The 21,483-nt window shown below is 35.4% G+C and overlaps 1 protein-coding gene across 1 annotated transcript in view; it reads right to left on the bottom strand.

The window, feature by feature from the left end:
• LONP2 (lon peptidase 2, peroxisomal) overlaps positions 1-21,483 on the bottom strand; it is a 104,710-nt gene that overhangs the window by 60,526 nt on the left and 22,701 nt on the right. Inside the window, exons 7-8 of the mRNA XM_025920780.2 lie at positions 18,537-18,795; positions 9,109-9,250 (exon numbers count right to left, since the gene is read on the bottom strand). Coding sequence (XP_025776565.1) covers positions 9,109-9,250; positions 18,537-18,795 — 401 coding nt within the window. The remainder of the gene's footprint in view (positions 1-9,108; positions 9,251-18,536; positions 18,796-21,483) is intronic.

The raw sequence follows: 21,483 nt of genomic DNA on the forward strand, positions 1-21,483 counted from the left end.
TTAAAAGTATCACACGTGATATAAAAAACAGAATAAATGCCTTCCGAACAAAGTGTCCATATAGTTAATAACATAATTCAAAGAAAGTAACTAGGACTCCTTAAAAAGGGTACAGAAAACAACTAAACAATAAGATGACAAAAGGCTCCAAACCTGAGTTAGATAATAATACAAAAAAAGCCTACTGAATATTAGAGACTTCCAGATAGTATCAAAAGGTAATCTAAAATTTGATTATATGAGATACTAATAAAACATAATACTACAAGGTTAAAAGTTAAAAGACAGAAAAAGCTATGCCTGATATATATTAACAAAAAAGGAAGGAAGAACTGTACAAATATTAGTAACCCAAGTAGAAACTGAGGTTAGGAACCATGAATGGAACAAAGGGCTGCGCCTAGATAGCAGAAAATATCCATAATGATGATATAAACAAATGAATACTCTTAAAATGTAATTTAAAAAATTCATTAGAAATTACAAAATGAAACTGACAAAAACTATAGTGGGTAAGTTTAATGTATATCTTAATGTGCAGAAAAAAGACCTAAACCTAGAGAATAGCAATCTTATAACACACACATATAACTGTTATAACATTGCTGTTCTTTAGGTGTATGTATAGTATGTGCAAACACATATGCATGCTTATACAAATATACACTTCATCATGGATATACATATATACACTTCAAAGGTCAGTATGTTACAAATAAACTGTCTTTCCTAAAATCTACAGAATATTTATGAAAATGGATCCTCAATAAACTCTAAAATTTGAAAAAATGAAGTTGCATACTTGGGCAATATATTATACATCAAAATTATAACAAAAACATAAATATTTAGAAATGTAAAACAATAATCTTTTAAACTCTTAAAAAAGTTTTTTTAATGTTTTTATTTATTTTTGAGACAGAGAGAGAGACAGAGCATGAGTGGGAGAGGCTCCAGGCTCTGGGCTGTCAGCAAAGAGCCCAACGCAGGGCTTGAACTCACAAGCCATGAAATCATTGCCCTGAGCTGAAATTGGACGCTTAACTGACTGAGCCGCCCAGGTGCCCCAAATCTTTTAAACTCTTGAGTCAAAGTGAAAGTCAACATTTTAACTACAGGCTGTTTAGAATAGTAAGTTTTACAATACAGAGAGCCTGACTCCCTCTAGCAGAAATAATAATGGACCTTTCTCTGAAAATACCAACTGTTCGAAGAAATATGATCTATAGTTCCTGAAATTTGAGGAACCCATTCCAAACTTCTCACTGTGTGGTAAAGCTTACAAGGTGTCACCTTGCATGTGCACACAAAACTTTTAATAATCTTAATGTTATACATTATATATACAAAAGGACAACCAAGAATCATCAAAGATTGAGGAAAGCCCTAACATAAAATACAGGGACCAAACAAACAAAAAAAGGCTGAAAGAGAAAGGGACTAGAATAAATGAATGTAGGATATGATGTCAACACACAAAATATAAATCGTACTTTTTATTAATACTAGCAATAATCAGAAATTGAAATAAAAAAATAAGCAAGAATTATGAAATAATTTGGGATAAATATGACAAAGTACAATATGCATGTGCTTAAAGTGCTAAAACGCTGCTGGAAAGTAAGGGAGACCTAAAAAAAAATGGAGAGATATGCAATGGACGAGAAGGCATGATATTTTGAAGACAACAATTCTCCCCAAATGAAGTACAAATTGAAATGAAATGTCAATTAAAATCCCAGTAAAATATGAGCACTGTTTTATAGCAAAGATTCTAAACTTTATATGGAAATGCAAAGCATCTAGAATAGCCAAAGTTTTTCTGGAAAAGAAAAGCAAAGTTGGAGAACTAACACTATATAATTTCAAGACCTATTATAAAGCAACAGTAACCAACTTGGTAGGGAGGGTACTAGCATAAGCATGCATTGATGGAACAGCATAGAGAACTCAGAAATACAAAACACAGCCAGACAATCTATCAACTAATATTTGACAAAGGTATCTAGGGCAATTCAAATGAGAAAAAGATACTTCTTTCAACAAATAGTACTGGAACAATTAAGTACCCATATGTGAAATGGGACAAAAAACCAAAAACCAAAAACCAAAAACCAAAAAACAAACCTAAGAAAAGAAATGGAAATTTGACATTTACACCACACACTGAATACAAAAACTCACTGAGCATGGGCCACAGACCCAAATGTTAGAGCCAAAAATATAAAACTTCTAGAAGAAAACACGAGAAAATCTGTGTGACCTAGGTTTAGTAAAGATTTATTAATTACAATGCAAAAGAAAACACACACACACACACACACACACACACACACACACACACACACACGAATCAATGAACTGGACTTTGAAAAACAAACAAAAAACATTTTGGGCTCTCTTCCAAAGACATTGTTACTAAAATATTTGAAGAGGGGCCCCTGGGTGGCTCAGGTCACGATCTTGTGGTTTGTGAGTTTGAGCCTTGCATCAGGCTCTGTGCTGACAGCTCAGAGACTGGAGCCTGCTTTGGATTCTATGTCTCCTTCTCTCTCTGCCCCTCCCTCTCTCTCTCTCTCTCAAAAATAAATAAACATTAATAAAATAAAATATTTGGAGAAAATATCTGAAAAATATGTAACTGACAAACGAAATCTGTCTAGAACATATAAGGAATTCTTACAACTCAATAATAAAAAGACAACTCAAAAGAAAAAAAAAAGAGCTAGACATTTTACAAAAAAATACAGGATACAGGCAAATATCACATACAAAGTTGCTCAACATATCATTAATCATTAAGGAAATGCAGATTAAAACCACAAGGAGATAATACAATACACCTACCAGAATGATTAAAATTAAAAAACTTACTGCATGTCAAATACTGACAAAAATGTAGAACTGGAACTCTTATACACTAGTAGGAGAAATGTAAAATGGTACAACCATCATTTTGGAAAACAATTTGGCAGTTTCTTAAAAAGTTAAGCAGACACCTACCATTTGACCAAGCCATCCACTCATAGGTATTTATCAAAGAAAAATAGAAGTATACATCCATATAAAGACTTGTACACAAGTATTCACAATAGCTTTATTTGTAATAGCGAAAACTTGAAAAATCCAAATGCTGATCAAAAAGGTTTATGGGTATACCAACTGTTTTTCTCTTGGTATTTTCAAAGTTTTCTATTTTGTCTTTCAGGATTGTTATTATGATATCTATCTATGGATTTCTTTGTGCTTATTTTACATGGAAATTTATCAAGCTTCACAAATGTGTAGATTTATGTTTTTCATCACATTTGGGAAGTTTTCATCCATTATTCCCTCAAAAACTTTTTCTGCTCCTATCTTCCCTGTCCTGTTCAATTAGGCATACATTGTTGTGCTTAACAGTATGCCACATTTCCCTGTTCATTTTAGCCACTTTGTTTTCCTGTTCTTCAGACTGCATAATTTCTAGCAACTGATCTTCAAATTCAAAGATCTACCAGTTCTAATCTACTGTTGATGCCCTCTAGTGAATTTTTTGTTTCAGAAGTAGAACTTCTATGTCTAATACCTTGATTATAATTATGGTTTCATGATTAATACACATACCAAAATTAAGCTGTACATTTTAAATACACCCACTTTACTGTATGTAATTATACCTCATTGACACTGGTAAAATGTTTCCCCAAATGAACAGGATATTTTGAAAAGTACTTGCTCCTGAAAACCTGGTATAGAAAAACTAAACCCAACTCATCATTATTTCTTAATTTATTAGTCAAATTACTATTTCTCAACAATTTGCTGCCTATACTTCTCTCAGGTGGTTTTTTCCTTTTCTTAGCTTACTAGTGAATCCAGTAGTAGGGTCCTTGCCAAGACACATAGCCAAGATTTGGGCCACAGGTTTGTCTAATGATCCCCTCATAGAGCATCCCTGAGGATGGCCAAGAGAGGAGAAGAAAGTCTTGGTGATTATCAAGTCACAAATTCATAACAATAATTCCCTCAACCCACTCCAAAATTAATTTTCAGGTAAACTTGACTACACAATCTAATCACCACCAAACTCTACTAACAAGAGTGTTAAATAGGGTAGAAATGAGAAACAGTTAATTTTGGTTGCAAATATAGCTAAGGGCTGGAGGGCTGTGGACAGTCAGGTGGCAGCTTGTACATGTGTATGTGCTTGGGGGAGAGTGGGTGGGTAACAAGACAAAAAATGGGAGCAGGGTATAAAAAGAAAAATGCTAACATAGACATCAAGACATTTTTGTGTAACTTGCAAGTATGCCTTGGGCGCTGGTGACAGGGTTTGCCAGCACTAAAAAGAAATGATTAGTAGGTTTCCCTAATGTAGCTTAGTTTAATCATTAAATGGCAGTATCCCTCTTAATCAGAGATAGTAAAGAGGAAATGAAAGCTGAAAAAGGTGTCTTCAGCCACACCTCTCTGATAACATCAGCATTTAAGACATCTTTTACTCTGGTAGGTCTTAGAATTTACATTGTAAATACAGCATGTGATGAGATAAAAAATTAAGGTAACATCCAGAACCTCAAAATTTTCCTTAATAAAAGGAAAGTCCCTCTCCTTGAAATTCTTTGACAATAGTTGTAGAGCTTAGATTAGAAGACCCTAGGTCTGCTGTATCCAAGTAGTAAATCTACCAAACTCACTCTAATTACTAAATGGATCTAATTCTAATTAAGAATGTCAGTTTTAAAAAAAAAGTTTATTATGTCTAGATTAGGGACTTTTCCACTTTGGGGATTCTATCTATCTATCTATCTATCTATCTATCTATCTATCTATCTATCTAGAACTGTAAATACTGTTTATATAGAAAACTGGTAAAGTGTCCATGCATTTTGTTAGCCCATTCACATTAAAAGTGTATTTCAAAAAAAAAAAAAAAAAAAAAAAAAAAAAGTGTATTTCAGAAATACACATATATTTTATAACAAAGTCTGGATCTTGCATCAATTATAAATATGATTGTACCTACCTGATAAGAATTCTATAATTTTCTTTTGAGTCTAGTAATTACATAAAAGGACTTTCCTTGTATCTGACATTTTAATACTATTCAACAACAGACCTGTCCAAATTCTGTCTACCAACATTTGCTTATCAATTAGTTACATCTGTTTTTTATTCTTCCAATAAATTTTCAAGAGGCTATCTAAATTTTGAGTAAATATTCCTTTGTTGACAACAGTAACTGGAAATAGGCATCTCCACCATGAATAAATATGAAGCTGAGAAGAATCTATAGATAGAAAAAGTATATTCTTTAATTTATTTAGAGTAACCACTCTATACTTATTATGTTCTTTATATCTAATATACAGAGGCATAATATAAATTAGCTATAAAATAATCTCATATGACTATATCTTATAAATAATATCTAGAAATCATTTAAGAGTAGGCTTTCTATGTGGGAACATAAATCATACTCCTGGTATTTCCGGGTTCTCAGTAACATTCTACTTTAAATACAAGGTGTTTCTTTTTTTCATTTAGGTGGGTCTAAAGGTAATGGAAACAGAAAGTCGTTTTCAAACTGGATATAGATGAAACTGAGTGGACATTAAATTAAAATAACATGTATAGAGTACTTTACGGTTTCCAGAGCACTTTTACATATAACTCATTTAATTGTTTCAACAACCTCTGTGATAGAAGATGTTTCCACCAAGGACTAGGGCACGTGGGAGGGAGAAGGACATCAGGTACCAAGATACTCATTTCTTCTGTATATGTATCTTGCTTCACCCTATGGAATCCTAGTCTCAGGGCGCCTGGGTGGCTCAGTCGTTTAAATGTCCCATTCTTGATCTCAGCTCAGGTCATGATCTCGTGGTCATGTGATATCAAGCCCCCAGTGGGGCTCCATGCTCAGCATGGAGCCTGCTTGGGATTCTCTCTCTCTCTTCCTCTCTCTGCCCCTCCTCTGCTTGCATTCGGTCTCTCTCAAAATAAATAAAAAACAACAACAAAAAAAGAACCCCAGTGTGTAAGGAACTGATGTTACTCATAACTAAACTACAGTATAAGTATGTGATCCCAGGTATCATTTACTTTGAGGTATCATTTGAGGCTTTAACACTTTTATTTGGAATATTAATAAATCAATTACCAAAAAAGTGAATACCAACTTCTATATCAGACAAAGAAATATCACTATGCCAGCTTCTTATCAAAGGTCATCTCAATCCAACAAATGTTACTAAATCATTACAAAGCACTACGGTGAAGAACTAAAACACACTGTGTAATAAATAGACAGGGATTAATTATCTCCTACTACTTGTGAAGCTGTCTTTTGGTGGATTTGTTTTAGGACTCCCACAAACAGTATACTGAGAAACCCAAGTATCAGGGAATTACTCTCAAATTCTTTTCAAAAGAGTAACTATAACTGTCTAATGAGAGAGTTGGCCAGATTACCTGAAAAATGCGCCAATATAAATTAAACTGAAAGTCTAAAGTAATCATCTAAGAAGCCACTAAAACCTTCAATAATGTTCACTATTTTATTGTTTGTAGTACTAATGGGTAAACCAGTCATTGAGTCAGAACTGTTCTACAATAAAAATAGGCAAAACCAAACCAAGTGAAACTCTTATCTCCAAGTTCTGTGGCTTTTAAATATGGCAACTGTACTTTTTATGGTCCAAACAGGACCCACTTCTGAGACCAGAAGAGAGTGCAATTGATAATTAGGCATAAAATGGGATTGTCCCAGGCAAACCAGAATGTATGGTCTCCCTGCTTACAAGACACATGTCCCAGGGTCATCCTGTTCTAAGAAGATTACAAAAACAAAAACCAAAAAAGGAAACAGGAAGCCAGAAGGAATTCAAAGCAAGGAAATAAACAAAAAAGCCAAACTCACAAAGCAAGTTTTTCCTCAATTCTACAAATCAGTTCGAATAGTAATATTTTACTTAAACCAGGGTAAGGACTGGGGGAGCAGAGGTAGTAAACTAAGGAGGACTGGTTAAATTATATTTATGAAGCAGTCAGGTCCCAGATCCCTTCCCCCATCCCAGGAAAACCTGGAAGTTTATTTTCTTAAGAACATAAAACAGTTGTTCCCTGCCCAGGTGACCCTGGGCACAGCTGAGCAGAGTATGTACTCTACTGAAAACAACAGTTTAGGTGCATGCATACATCCAGGATGCTGAATGCAGTGACAGTCCCCACTTTCTCCCCACTGCTTATTTCCCAGGAAGCTGGCAGCCAAGTCTTAATTCTAAAGGCAAGAGACTTAGGGAGCCCTCTCTGAGAAATTCGACCTAAAGTTACTGACATAAGAGATTCTTCAACCAAATGGCCCAGCCGACCCTATTGTGAAACTCGGTCAATAAACCGTCCTCAGATTCCAATCAGCATTCTGTTCCTCACTATTAAATACAAACAAACACAAATTGCCAGACATCTAACAGAAGACTCTAATATAAAAGACAGAGACCAAAAAACAAAACAAAACAAAATAACATATATAACAAATAGATAAAAGCAGCTTATAGAAAAGGAAAAAGAAAAAAATCTAGTAGGGTATTTCTCACAGAGATAAGAGGACATATTACATCCATGTAATGAGAGCAAGATACTATAAAAAGAACAAGCAGAGAAGTTAAGAAAAAGATCTTTGAAATAATAACTTCATAGAAGGATTACTAGATAAAGCTAAGAAAGTCTTCATAAAAAAATATAGCAAAAAACAAAAAAGATGACTAACAGAAAAGATAAGAAGATTAAAGATCTCAAATCCAATTGATAGGAGTTCCCCCCAAAAAATGAAGAAAAAAATCATCAAGAGAATTCAAGAAAATTTTACAGAAATAAAGGACAGGATTTTCCAATTCAAAGAATCTTCAAAGCATCAGCAAAAATGGAGAAAAAGAGACTGATGCCAAGGCAGATTACTGTAAAATTTCAGAAAAATGGGATAAAAAGTAGATCTTAAAAATTTTCAGAGTAAAACAAGTCACAAAAGACAAGACTTTGGTCTTATCAACTGCAACCCAGGAAACTGGAATACAATGGAGAAATGTCTTCAAAATATTGCAGGAAAATTATGTCTAACTAGAATGCAAACTACCAATCAAGCATGAGGGAAACATATTTTCAGATATACAAAGTCTAAAAACATCTCCCACCCATGCAAGCTTTCTCAGGAAACTTCTGGGAGATTAACACCAAGAAAGTGAGAGAATAAAGCAAGAAAGCAGAAGGCACGGAATATAGGAAACAAGAAATTCAACATGGCGGGAAGTGAAGGGCGATCTGAACAAGACAGCTAGGTTCCATATGTGGACAACGACTAGCTCAGACTGGAGGAGTGAAGAAGATAAAACAGACATAACACTTAGAAAGTGTCTCCAAGTCTTGAAAGGAGACTTAACACAACTGCTGGAAGTAAACAGAATAAACAAGACAATTATTAACCCAAAAAGATTTTTTTTAAAAATGTACAGGAAAACAAAAAGGAGGGGCAGGAGAAGAAAAGTGATCAGTTTACCATTTATCACATGGCTCAGCTGTGAAAAGCACTTACATACTTGTAATAATGTTAAGTATTTGACAGTGACCTAACAAAATCAGGATACAATTTAGATTGGGAGACTGGGAGTATAAAAATGATATAGTAGGGGTAGAGGGAAGAAAGCAAGAAAAATCCTCATCTCCTACAGAGGGTAATCAACAAATGATGTCAGAAACTGTATATGGTCTAATTAACTAAAAGTTAAAGAGGTCAAAGTGTAGAAGCGGAAATGGGGGATCCCCAGGGAGAAGATAACTTGCTTGCTGTGTTATGTAATAATCTTATAGAATTACTGGTCTCTAAACAAAAAGCATGTATAAAATTTAAAATATTTGGTAAAAAGAAAAAAGAAAAAAGAAATGAGAATTATTAGAAAAAGAAGAAATCTCTAAGACACTTCAATTTAGATATTAATTTGCTTTCAGATTTTAGTCCATATAACATTTTTTCCCATGACCACACCCATATCAATGTATATGCTACTGAATACAATTATCTGCTCTCAGATAACTGTGGTGATCACAGACCAGGAAGTTTCTGTATCTTACCTCAAGCAGAGCTGCTGCAGGATCACCCTGCAGACTTTTTCCTAGTTTGTCCACCTCATCTAATAGGAACACTGGATTGTTAACCCCAACAGTCTTCAAGCCATTGATTATACGACCAGGCATACTGCCAACGTAGGTACGCCTATAGAAAGCAGACAGCAAGTTAACAAGACATCAGGAGGCAAGAGGAGTATCATTTAGAAATCAAAACTCAGGCCTGCGAAAAAGTCATTTAGTTATCACAGTAACACAGCAAAGAGGTACTATATATTTAAAAAGTTCTTTGATACAACCAGGAAATTCAACATGGCGGGAAGTGAAGGGTGATCTGAACAAGACAGCTAGGTTCATTCGATTCTTGAATTGAATTCAAGATACAGCCAATGCTGGCTGTAAGTTACCCATAATACTGGAAGAATTGTAGCTCGTTTCTGCCATTTAGTGAAACTGAAAAACATTATACTTAAGCATATGATTGTGATTCTTACTTTTCAGGATTTCAAAATGTCCAAAGGAGCCTCCCCACACTCCCTCAACACAAGCATCTTTTTACACATTGAAATGGTTGTCCCAGGGCTAGTGAAAACATCATTATCTTCATGAAGGAAATTAGAATTGGTTCAAATGGCCACTCAAAACGTAGACCAAAAAGAAGAAAGAAAAATTCCCAATTCTTTTATTTTCAGAAGCAATAGTCTGTAATTATAGTAAGATTTGGGGTCAATAGTATGTATATCAAAATTCCATTAATTCTGGCCTTTTGAAGAAAACTGTGTTCATCCTATATATGCTGTTATGCTCAAGTTCAGCCAGATATTTTGTTATCCATTAAAGTATTAGAGGCTCCTTTATTATATTTGAACAAGAATCATCTACATAATTGTGACAGATGTAGAGGGTGGCATGAATAAAAACAAATATGTTTGTCAAACTGAAAAATGTGCCTTGTTTACAAAGCCAGCAAAACTTTAAGTAGCAATTTACCAATTTTAATTATAACCTTGTTGCCTAGGCCATGTGCAAAGCAGATGCTGTTTGTGAAAAGGCATAAAAGGGTGACTGCCTACAAGAAACTAATCAATGGTAAGTGTAACAGCAACAGTTATCTTATGATCTGCACAAAGCCGATTCCTGGAGTAGGCCTAAGTTTTACCACATGACTGGTATAAAGCAGGACAGAATAAATACAGTGACCTTTGAAAAGACAAGAAAGCCTTAAACATATCGTGGGAATGCCTTACATGGAGGGCGGGTGACCGAGGCCCTGGAACCAAATACAATAAACACTGTCCTGTTACAATAAGGAGTTGGCACATTCAAGATTTCAGAATGGGATACAGGAAGGACAAGACTCAAAATTAATAAAAGCCTCTCAAATTATTTCTCTAGAGAACTTATGAATTTGCCAGTATCCTGTGAATAAGTAGGTAAGGGAAATTAAAACAAAACAAAACACAAAGCCTCTAAGGGTCAATTTTACTGCATCAATGTCTTTCTTTCCCGTAATGTTTTTGACAGGTAGATTTCAAAAACAGGTACTAATGACCTAAAGTCATGGAGAGAAAAATGATATTCTAAGCAGGGACCTTTCTAAAGAAGCGGAAATATGGACACTAGTCCATAAACAACTTCTCCTAAACCTTCCACTGCTTTCCAGAGCCTACAGCATAAAGCCAAACTCCTCTGTCTGGAATTCAAGGCTCTTCACAATGCAGTCCCCACCAGCCTTCCTAACTTGCTGCCATAATGCTCTTGCATTATCCACAATCACAATCCTATTATACTCCTTATGTTTTTCAACTTTTGTTAATATGTTACCTTCCTGCCCTGAATACTCTTTCTACCTATGTAAATCCAGGAATTCTAAAAAAGCTTTTCCTGACCACCTCTCACAAAGTGATCTTTCCAATAATGCAACATCTACAGCATTTACTGGCCCTACAATTCATCTGATGCAGTTACAACTTAGTTTCTGGGTACCTCCTCTAGAGAGCCAGTGAGCACTCTGATGACAGAGAGTGGGTCTTATTACAGAGTAGATCCCCTGGATATAGAGCTATCAGACTGTTCCCTAAACAGAAGCTTGTTTTTCCTATTTATTTGATGACATCAGGTCAACCATGCCAGCACCCGAAGTATCACCACTGCAAAGGCCATACAAGTCTTTGAATACTGCTTTGAACAAATAACTTGATCTAAGTCTCAGTTTCCTCATCTGGAAAATGGACATAGTAACTGCCAACCTCATAGATTATATGATTATGAAAGCATAACAGGTAAAGCACACAGTGTAGTGCCTGGCACACAGTAACCTTTCAAAAGATGTTCATTGTTGTTCACATCTTTCATAGCACCAAGCATACTCAATGCCCTTAGTGTTCCTCAATCACAGATGACGACATCCCCTGAATATGTAACACTAGTCTACAGGTCAAACAAAGAAGAGAACCATTACAGAGGGCCGATAAGCTGTGGAAAATATCTATAATGTGCTATATCCTTTACCAGAAGGTATGATAGCATGCAATTCACTGACTAAAGATACAGAATATACTTTGAATAAACCTTTGGAATACGAATCAGATGGTGGAAAGTGCAGCAATACACAAAATAAAAATGTTCTCTTTCAACATCACCCAATATAAATCACTACTTTTTTTTTTTTTTTTTACAATTTTTTGTTATTTATTTTTGAGAGAGAGAGAGAGAGAAAGAGAGAGAGAGAGAGAAAGAGAGAGAGAGAGAACATGAGTGAGCAAGGGACACAGAGAGAGGGAGAGAGAGAGAGAATCCCAAGCAGGCTCCACATTATTAGTGCAGAGCCCGAAGCAGGGCTCAAGCTCACCTGAAACAGGGCTCAAGTTCACAACTGTAAGATTATGACCTAAGCTGAAGTTGGATGCCTAACCGACTGAACCACCCAGGTGCCCCTATAACCACTTTTAAAAAACAAATTAGCATACCAAAATATCCTCCTGAGAAACCACATAAGTAGGAGATTAATGAAATTAATACTCTTTTACAAACTATTAACCTTTTTGAGGGCAAAATACATACTTTGCCATGTCCTTCCTCATGAAACAACATCTAGGAAGCAACATAGCACAATACAGGTAAGTTTGCAAAGAATGTATCTCTTCAATTACTTACTATTCAGCCTAAATACATGATTATGTAGAAGTTTTTTTTTTAATTGAAGTACATGAGTTAATTTTAAAAATACATGAATTCATATTTTTCTTGTGATTGGTATAGGCAGTTCATAGGTTTATAAGGATTAGCATATGAAATACACAAAACCAAGTATCTACATGGTTCAAAAATTTAAGTTACAAGATCAGCATTTGTCATGTTCCAAAATATAGTCCGGTTTATGCTTCAAAAAACTACAGACAATATCCTCTATTTATAGGAGCTCCATGGTAAATCAATTACTTTACTACTCTGTGCCTGGACATCTTCAAATCTTAAGCCAAAAGGCTGGTCAGCCTGTCACTGCCACTAACAGTTTCTAAATATCAGGAATAGGAGTGCCTGGATGGCTTGGTTGAGCATCCAACTTCAGCTCAGGTCATGATGTCAAAGCTCGTGAGTTCGAGACCTGTGTCGGGCTCTGTGAGCCTGCTTTGGATTCTGTGTCTCTGTCTCTCTCAAAAATAAATAAACATTAAAACATTACTCACCTCTTTCCCGATACTTAAAGAAGGGGGGGGGAAACAGTCATTTTACCATCACCTTTTCACACCTACTCAATTAAAGAGCTCTAATGGGTTACGATGCAAACTACTGAAGTGACATTTACAAAGAATCTGTAATATAAAAATTGTATATTGTAATATTAAGTCAAAAGAGTAGGATTAGAATTGCTTTTTAGAAACATGGCAAAAGCTGCCCATTGAAAAGTCTGGCAGGAAATAAAATGTTAACAGTGATAATCTTTGTATGGTAAAAAAAACAAACAAAAAAACAAAAACACATGAGAATTTTTTTCCTTTTTAAAAACTATTTCTAAATTTTCTACCAAGGGTGTATATATATATCTCTCCAACTGGGAGTAATAAGCCTTAAAAGAGATCCTAATGATTTCAAAAGAAGAACAGTCTTTAATATAGCATATCTAAACAAATCAAATTGTTATTCTTCCAGCAGTCATTCCTAAATCTTTTCGTGCACTCATTTGTATGGATGTACTCACTTAAAGGACCACAAGACTTACAAAATATAATTATGTTTTAATCTTACCTGAATTCACAAAGCATTTAGAGAGCCATGTTTGGCACTGTGCTATACAGCACAGAGTGACAAAAAGGAGAATAAGATATGCTAAAAACCCTACTGTAAAGAGCTTATACTTGTTCCATATTTATGTCTTATCTCTACAGCAACGTATTGCATATGCCAGAGGCCTATATTATTTAATCATTAAAAGAAAACAATAGACAGTAAGTGGTCAGTTTAGAGAAGAGTAAGATCATAACTGACTGCACCTATATTAATGGAGAAATCCTTGAATTGGGGCCTGAAAATGAAACTAAATTTTAAAGAGGCAAAGAACTATTTTTAATTTTCTGAGGAACCTCCACACTGCTTTCCAGAGAGTGTGATGCTAAGTGAAATAAGCCATACAGAGAAAGACAGATACCATATGGTTTCACTCGTATGTGGATCCTGAGAAACCTAACAGGAACCCATGGGGGAGGGGAAGGAAAAAAAAAAAAAAGAGGTTAGAGTGGGAGAGAGCCAAAGCATAAGAGATTGTTAAAAACTGAGAACAAACTGAGGGTTGATGGGGGGTGGGAGGGAGGAGAGGGTGGTTGATGGGTATTGAGGAGGGCACCTTTTGGGATAAGCACTGGGTGTTGTATGGAAACCAATTTGACAATAAATTTCATATATAAATACAAAAAAAAGAAAAAAAAATAAAGAGGCAAAGAAGAGCTACATGCAAATACAGGTTATAAAGAGTATGGTGAGCAAACCATACATATCTGGCATACTATGCTAAAAATACATTAAAGGCTTGCTGCTTTGGTTATTTTCCCCTTGTGGAGACTAACAATGAAATAGCTAATTTATTTAAAACATCACCATTTCTGGGGCGCCTGAGTGGTTCAGTCGATTAAGCATCTGACTCTTGATTTTGGCTCAGGTCATTATCTCATGGATTTGTGAGTTGGAGCCCACACTGGGCTCCATGCTGACAGAGTGGAGCCTGCTTGGGATTCTCTCTCCCTGTCCCTTTGCCCCTCCCCCGCTCTCTCTTTTTCTCTTTCTCTCTAAATAAACTTAAAAAAAATGTTTATACATACAAAAATATATCGATGTGTAAAGCAAAAGATTATTTTGTTCTCAACCTGTCTGAGCCAAAGATTCCTTGCAGTGATATAATTTGATTATCTGAACAAACAGCTGGCATACTACTTCCAAAGAGTTACTATCAACAATAACTTGAGATACAGCAATAAGTATATTTCACCAAGAAACAACTTATGAAAAATGATTATGGAAACACGATTTCATAAAACTTCATCCTAAAAGAAGTTGTTATATTTAATTTCTATGAACTGATTTAAATTCTTTAAAAATGTAATATTTAAAAATATTAAGTTGTAAAAACTGATAGGAACAGAGCTTCCTAAAAGTGGACAGAAAAGTCCCAATGGAGACAGACCCAAATGAGAAATGTAGAGAAGACTGAAAAGCTGCATTAATAAACCTGACTCTTCTTTCTTTAAGACACTCAAAATTAACAGAAACAAAAACAATGTGTCAATGTAAAATCAGATCACTATTTTTCAAGTTTAAGATTTAAATGTGAATCAAGTCTTTCTTCCCATCTCTCACTTCACTACCATTGAACTCTAAAAAACACATCTTTGTTTTTTAAGATCAGTTCCTAACTTACTAGCACCTTCCTTCACATAAACAGGTATTTCTAGTAAAAGGATAGAGTTCCAAGCATGGGAAAATAGAAAAAGTGACTGACAAAATCAAGAGCACAGCAAGGAAGATAATATAAAGCAGCTCTGTTTTTTCTTGGCTATTTTAAGACTGCAGAACAGTGGTGCCTACTCAGAGGCTGAGGAAAAACAAAACTTTGCATGAACTCTAATTGTGAGCATGTGACCAGTACTTAAATGGCAAGACCTGGGTGTTTCCAAAATGCTTCAACTGTTACATGGAACCACTTGTTCCCACGAACTCCACCCCATGGTTGTAGCTATTAGCTACTGTTCTTCCTCCTCTCCTATTCACCTCCAATTCATAGCTCTGAACTAAGCCCATACTCTGCTCTCAATCTCTGCTCACCTTAACCCCACTCTCCACCTACTTCCAAACGGGCTTTCAAATAAATATTTTCTCCAGGCTTTGATAATTTGGGAAGGTAAATGGGTAATAAGGCCCCAGTAGCACAAGGACAGGTTGCTGTAGTGTTTAATGAAACATCTGGTACAGTGATGGCTAGGCAGTACTTAGTAGCAGCCATAGAATGATTCATAGACTAAACCACATCCCTTTTATTTGGCAATGATCACAGCCTCTGTGCATACGATACATTTCTAGAAAGCTTTATTTACACATATTTTTTTAGGCAAAATACATATCCTCATTTTACAAAAGACGCACAGTAAGTTCAGTTTTCTTAATGATAGCTACACATGTGAAAGTATACTCATTGAACAAATTTTGTTATCAATATCAGTAAAGACTGAAAACAGAGTTCTGCTTAAAACCAACAATGTTCACACAAAATGGTGAGAACTGTGACTTTATATACTGCCCACTAACACACATCACAGAAATACATTTTCCCACAATTCTGCTACATAAATTAAATAATAATGCTAAGAATAGGATATTTTAAGTACTATTTAAAAATCAAATTGGGGCACCTGGGTGGCTCAGTTGGTTAAGTGTCCGACTCTTGATTTCGGCTAATTCGTGGTATAGAGCTCCACATTGGGCTCAGCATGGAGCTGACAGCGTGGAGCCTGCTTGGAATTGTCTCTCTCTTTCTCTTTCTCTTTCTCTTTCTCTTTCTCTTTCTCTTTCTCTCTTTCTCTCTTTCTCTTTCTCTCTCTGCTCCTCCCCTACTTATGCTCTCCCTCTCTCTCTCAAAAATAAATAAACTTTTAAAAAATCATATTGAATTTTATAAAAACTCATTGACGCTGTTAAATGTAAACTTGTCCTCCTGAGAATTTAAAAGTAAAAAATGATTAAAGCTATTTTTTATTGAATGCTCACTGTGTGTCAGGCACTGAGTAAGTGCTTTCTAAGCCTTACTGAATAAGCAATACTAATGTGGCAAGAAACAGGACAAATTGCCCACAGGTCATGTGCTCATGACATTAATTCCATAAATTCCTCTCTAAATTCCATCAAATGCTTACACAATACAGTGCTACAGATACTAAAAAAAAAAAGAAACTAAAAAAACTTTGAATGCATGAATCAAGTCACTTGAGTGGGAAATATCTCCCCAAAGCTCTCTAGTTAAAATAAAAAAATTCCAGTCCTAGATTCAGTTTCTCCAAGATTGGTAGAAGGTGCCAATTTCTTTACAAAAGCGAACTACAGCCTCTAGTGGCACATGTGAGAATAAGCAAGTCTAGGTGACAAAAATATTGTTTGAAATTGCCAGAAAGAATGACCCAGATCAATTCCCTGATCTAATCGGCAGCCCTCATTGCTTATTTATTAAAATCTTGGAATGATTTTTCTTTAATGCATAAAAATTGTAAGTCAGAGAAAAAGAATCACTTTTCATGGAAAAGTTTCTAACAGTGTTTTCCACCTCGCCTAATGCCAATGATCTCGTGAATAAGACAAATGAAAAACAAGACATTATAAAAAGCATCATATTCTTTTTCCCCTACAATCCAAGTTTAATCCATATTCACCAAACTGTAAATATGCATTTAAATTACCCTTGGCCATTGGCAGTTGTTCACTGCCTGCACTGGCATGCTTTTCAAAGCCTTCATTTATAATTTAGATTGCTTTAACAACTTCAAGACTGATGGTATGACCTTGAGGAGAGAAGTTTTATCTTCAGTTTAATAACTTTCTATTGGAAGTTAAGCAGATTCTTCAAAAAAAATTTGGGGAGGGGGGCACCTGGGTGGCTCAGTCGGTTAAGCATCCAACTTTGGCTCAGATCATGATCTTGCAGTTTGTGAGTTTGAGCCCCACAATGGGCTCTGTACCAACAGCTCGGAGTCTGGAGCCCGCTTCAGATTCTGTATCTCCCTCTCTCTCTGCCCCTCCCCTGCTTGCACTCTGTCTCTCAAAAATAAATAAAAAATTTAAAAAACTTTTTTTTAAAATTGAGGTATCACTGATGTTAGTTTCAGGAATACAACATTATATTCTTTTATAAGCATTCATGATTTCTACATTTTTAAATATTCTACATTTTAAAATGCATACACTATAGGTATATATGTTTTCTCACAACTTGAAACTCTTAGGAACCCTTAAACCTTGAAACAGAAGTTCATGCTTTCCCAAAGCATCTTCTAATCTGAGCAACAGAGACCACAGAGAACATAAAACAATTAATGTAAGGGGCGCCTGGGTGGCGCAGTCGGTTAAGCGTCCGACTTCAGCCAGGTCACGATCTCACGGTCCGTGAGTTCGAGCCCCGCGTCAGGCTCTGGGCTGATGGCTCGGAGCCTGGAGCCTGTTTCCGATTCCGTGTCTCCCTCTCTCTCTGCCCCTCCCCTGTTCATGCTCTGTCTCTGTCTGTCCCATAAATAAATAAAAACGTTGAAAAAAAATTTAAAAAAAAAAAACAATTAATGTAACATGCAAATCTGATTCTAGTAATGTCAGATACACAGACACAGTTCTCACAGTTTAATGATTTTTATAGAAAGAGGGCCAAAAATGCAAGGACACATCTTAATAATTACCCTGAACTTTCTCATTATTCATATGTATACTGAAAACCAGCCTCCTTAAAGAGTTTAAACTGCAAACATAAATTTGTTATCAAAGATTTCGTACCTTCTCCTACCTCCCCCAGCTGTTGTACTTTATTTTTTAAACTCTAAGAGTTAAGGGTCATTATGAAATGCTACTGGGCCAAAGTGCATGTAAAAACACTGTAATATCTAACCATAACTAATTTATAATTGCACTCAAATGAGATTCCAGAAAAGGCGAGGCAGAGACTCACTATCCATTGTCATACAATTACCAAGGTTAGTTTGGGTATACTATTATGGTAGAGGCTCTAGGTTAGCTATAAATGTCCTACAGATGTACCATAAGTAAGTACTGTAAATATCCTTTTGATCCACGGTATTACAAATATCCCTTTGAGAAAAAAAATATACATACATATATTATGCCTTGGCTTTTGAGGGGCTCTAGTCAATTAAAACAGAGAACCAGAGATTGAACTGAGAGAAATATCTTACCTGTGTCCTCGAATGTCGGACTGATCACACACTCCTCCAAGTGCAATCCTGTGGAACTCTCGACCAAGAGTCTTGGCCACTGATCTTCCCACACTTGTTTTACCAACTCCAGGAGGGCCAACAAAGCAAAGAATGGGGCCCTTCAGGTTGTTTTTCAGCTGTCTGACAGCCAGGTATTCCAGCACTCTTTTCTTCAATTTTTCCATAGCATAGTGATCATTATCCAGAAGAATCCGGGCTGCTCGAATGTCCAGACGGTCTGTCAGATAACCCAACAGAAGCACTTTTTGAGATGCTTGAGATACTTAAAAATTTTTATTTATTTATTTTTACAATATTTATTTATTAATTTTGAGAGAAAGAGAGCACGCACACATGCACTAGTAGGGGAGGAGCAGAGAGACAGAGAGAGAGAATCCCAAGCAGGCTCCACGCTATCAGCACAGAACCTGACACGGAGCTCAATCTCACAAACCGGGAGCTCAATCTCACAAACCAGGAGGTCATGAACTGAGACGAAATCAAGAGTCAGAGGTTTAACCAAACGAGCCACCCAGGCACCCAGCACATAGAATTTTTAAATGCAAGAACTCCTTTCAAGGCTGACAAGAGTCAAAATATGTTTTAGAAAATAAACATGACAAGAACAGAAGTGGATCTTTCTACATGAGTCTGCAGGGAGACCTGGTTTTTTGCTTAAGAGAATTTAGTATCAACAGAACTAGTAAGCACTACATAATTAAAAATTCAAGGAATTAATACTCATTTAATTTTCTAGATACACATTATTTATATGGAGACATAATTTCTACATATTCTATTTGTGCTGCCATTTGTTCCTTCTTTTTTAAAGTTTTTTTTTTTTATTAGAGAAGTAATGTATGCTCATTCTAGAAACCCCAATGATACGAATTAAAAAAAAAAAAAAATGAATACAGTTACCCATAATCTCATGTCTTCAAGAGAGCATCTCTACCTTCACTTTGGTATGTATTCTTGCAGGTTGTATGTGTATGTGTGTGTATGTGTATATATGTGCTTTCAGACCGATTTTTCAAACTGAGAGTATATGATGCCTTCAAGTTTTGTTTTTTCACTTAATATATATTACAGACACCTTTCAGTGTCAAATGTATTTTTTAGTAATACTTTAGTGGTTACATAATATTCTATTATTTAATTATCCATACTCATTTAAATAATTCCCTATTGCTAAGCATTTAGGTTATCTACAAATGTTTACAGTTATAAAACAGGCTTTGCAGTGCATCCTTGTAATTAAATCCCCACATATATCCCTAATTATTTCCTTCAACTAACCTTCTATAGACAGAAATGCTGGATCAAAAAAAAAAAAAACATTAAGATGTAAAGAACTGTCACAGTCTCACCAGGAAGGTATGAATTAGGTTTGTTTCTATAGCCAAGCTTTCATCAGGTTTACTGATGTGCTTTACTACTTAAAATACTTATAGATTAAATCATTAAATACTCATGGATGCCAGCATGAATTCATCATCTGCATGACACCCGGGGTAATACATGGCTGCATAATCATACTGATGGTGAGAGGAGAGGCTGGGAAAGAGAAAACACACACAAGCCTACTCTTTCAATCCATTATTTGGAACTTGCTCTGCATTTTTCCTGCAGAGGAAAAAAAAAAAAAAAGCCTTTAATGGTGGTTTGGTTCCCAAGTTAGTCTGAAAAAACCTAGCTAAGCAGTAATATATGTATTTTAATTACAGTACTGTTGCTTTTACTTCAGGCTGAGTGATTTGGAAAGGGAAAAAAAAAATTCTTCCCCCTTTCCTAGCTTCAGACTCCAACTAACAAACACATGAATAAATGACAGGAAGTTTTCCAACTGTTAGGCACTGCTAACCCAGACTCTAAAAACCTACCACAGCAAACACAAAAGAAAACTTCAGACCAATTCCATTTTGTATAGCTCTAAATATTAAAATGCTAATAAATCAGATCTATTAAGAATAATCTACTAAGTCCCAGTGGGATTTATTTTAGTTATGCAAAAAAGTTTAACATTATGTTATCAATATATTTATTACATCACCATGCATAAGAAAAACTTTCCATCAAAATGTCATTTTGTACCATTTTGTCACTTGTTATAATGTAACACTCACCCCTAATTAACATTTACTAGTTTAAGAACAGAATTCCATGCAATTTAGAAAAAAATGATGATACTCTGAAGGAAGTTTTTCTAAGAAACATGCCAAGTGAAGACAATTTTTAAAAGTTCCTCAAACTTTTAAGGAAGACAATTTCTATGCTATATAAATTATTGTGTCTTTTCTATATAGGATACGTTTTTTTCTGATTATTCTTTTTAATGGCTCAGAATACATGCTTCCTATTTTGAATAATACATGTAAAATAATACTTGTAATAATACATGTAAAAAATTTAAAACTTACCTGAACATATATTTCTCTATTTACAACTGAAAGACTTAAATAGTATCTACTGGCTCTTTCTATTCAAGATGGGAAAATTAGGAAACTTCTTTCCTTCAAATCTTTCCTTTCTGCTTTTGAGGATTGCTACTTAGGTAAGCTTCTCTTTCAAAAATTATGAAAGACATTTTCACGGTTTTATAACCACACTCATAATAATTATTTAAATCTAATTCCATACAGAAATGGTTTAAAAGTTCAACACACTTCCTTTTTTTTTTTAATTTTTTTTTTTTCAACGTTTATTTATTTTTGGGACAGAGAGAGACAGAGCATGAACGGGGGAGGGGCAGAGAGAGAGAGGGAAACACAGAATCGGAAACAGGCTCCAGGCTCCGAGCCATCAGCCCAGAGCCTGACGCGGGGCTCGAACTCACGGACCGCGAGATCGTGACCTGGCTGAAGTCGGATGCTTAACCGACTGCGCCACCCAGGCCCCCACAACACACTTCCTTTTATACCACAAT

Source organism: Puma concolor, chromosome E2 (genome assembly GCF_028749965.1).
Source record: "Puma concolor isolate L17-30 chromosome E2, mPumCon1.1.hap2, whole genome shotgun sequence".
NCBI lineage: Eukaryota > Metazoa > Chordata > Mammalia > Carnivora > Felidae > Puma > Puma concolor.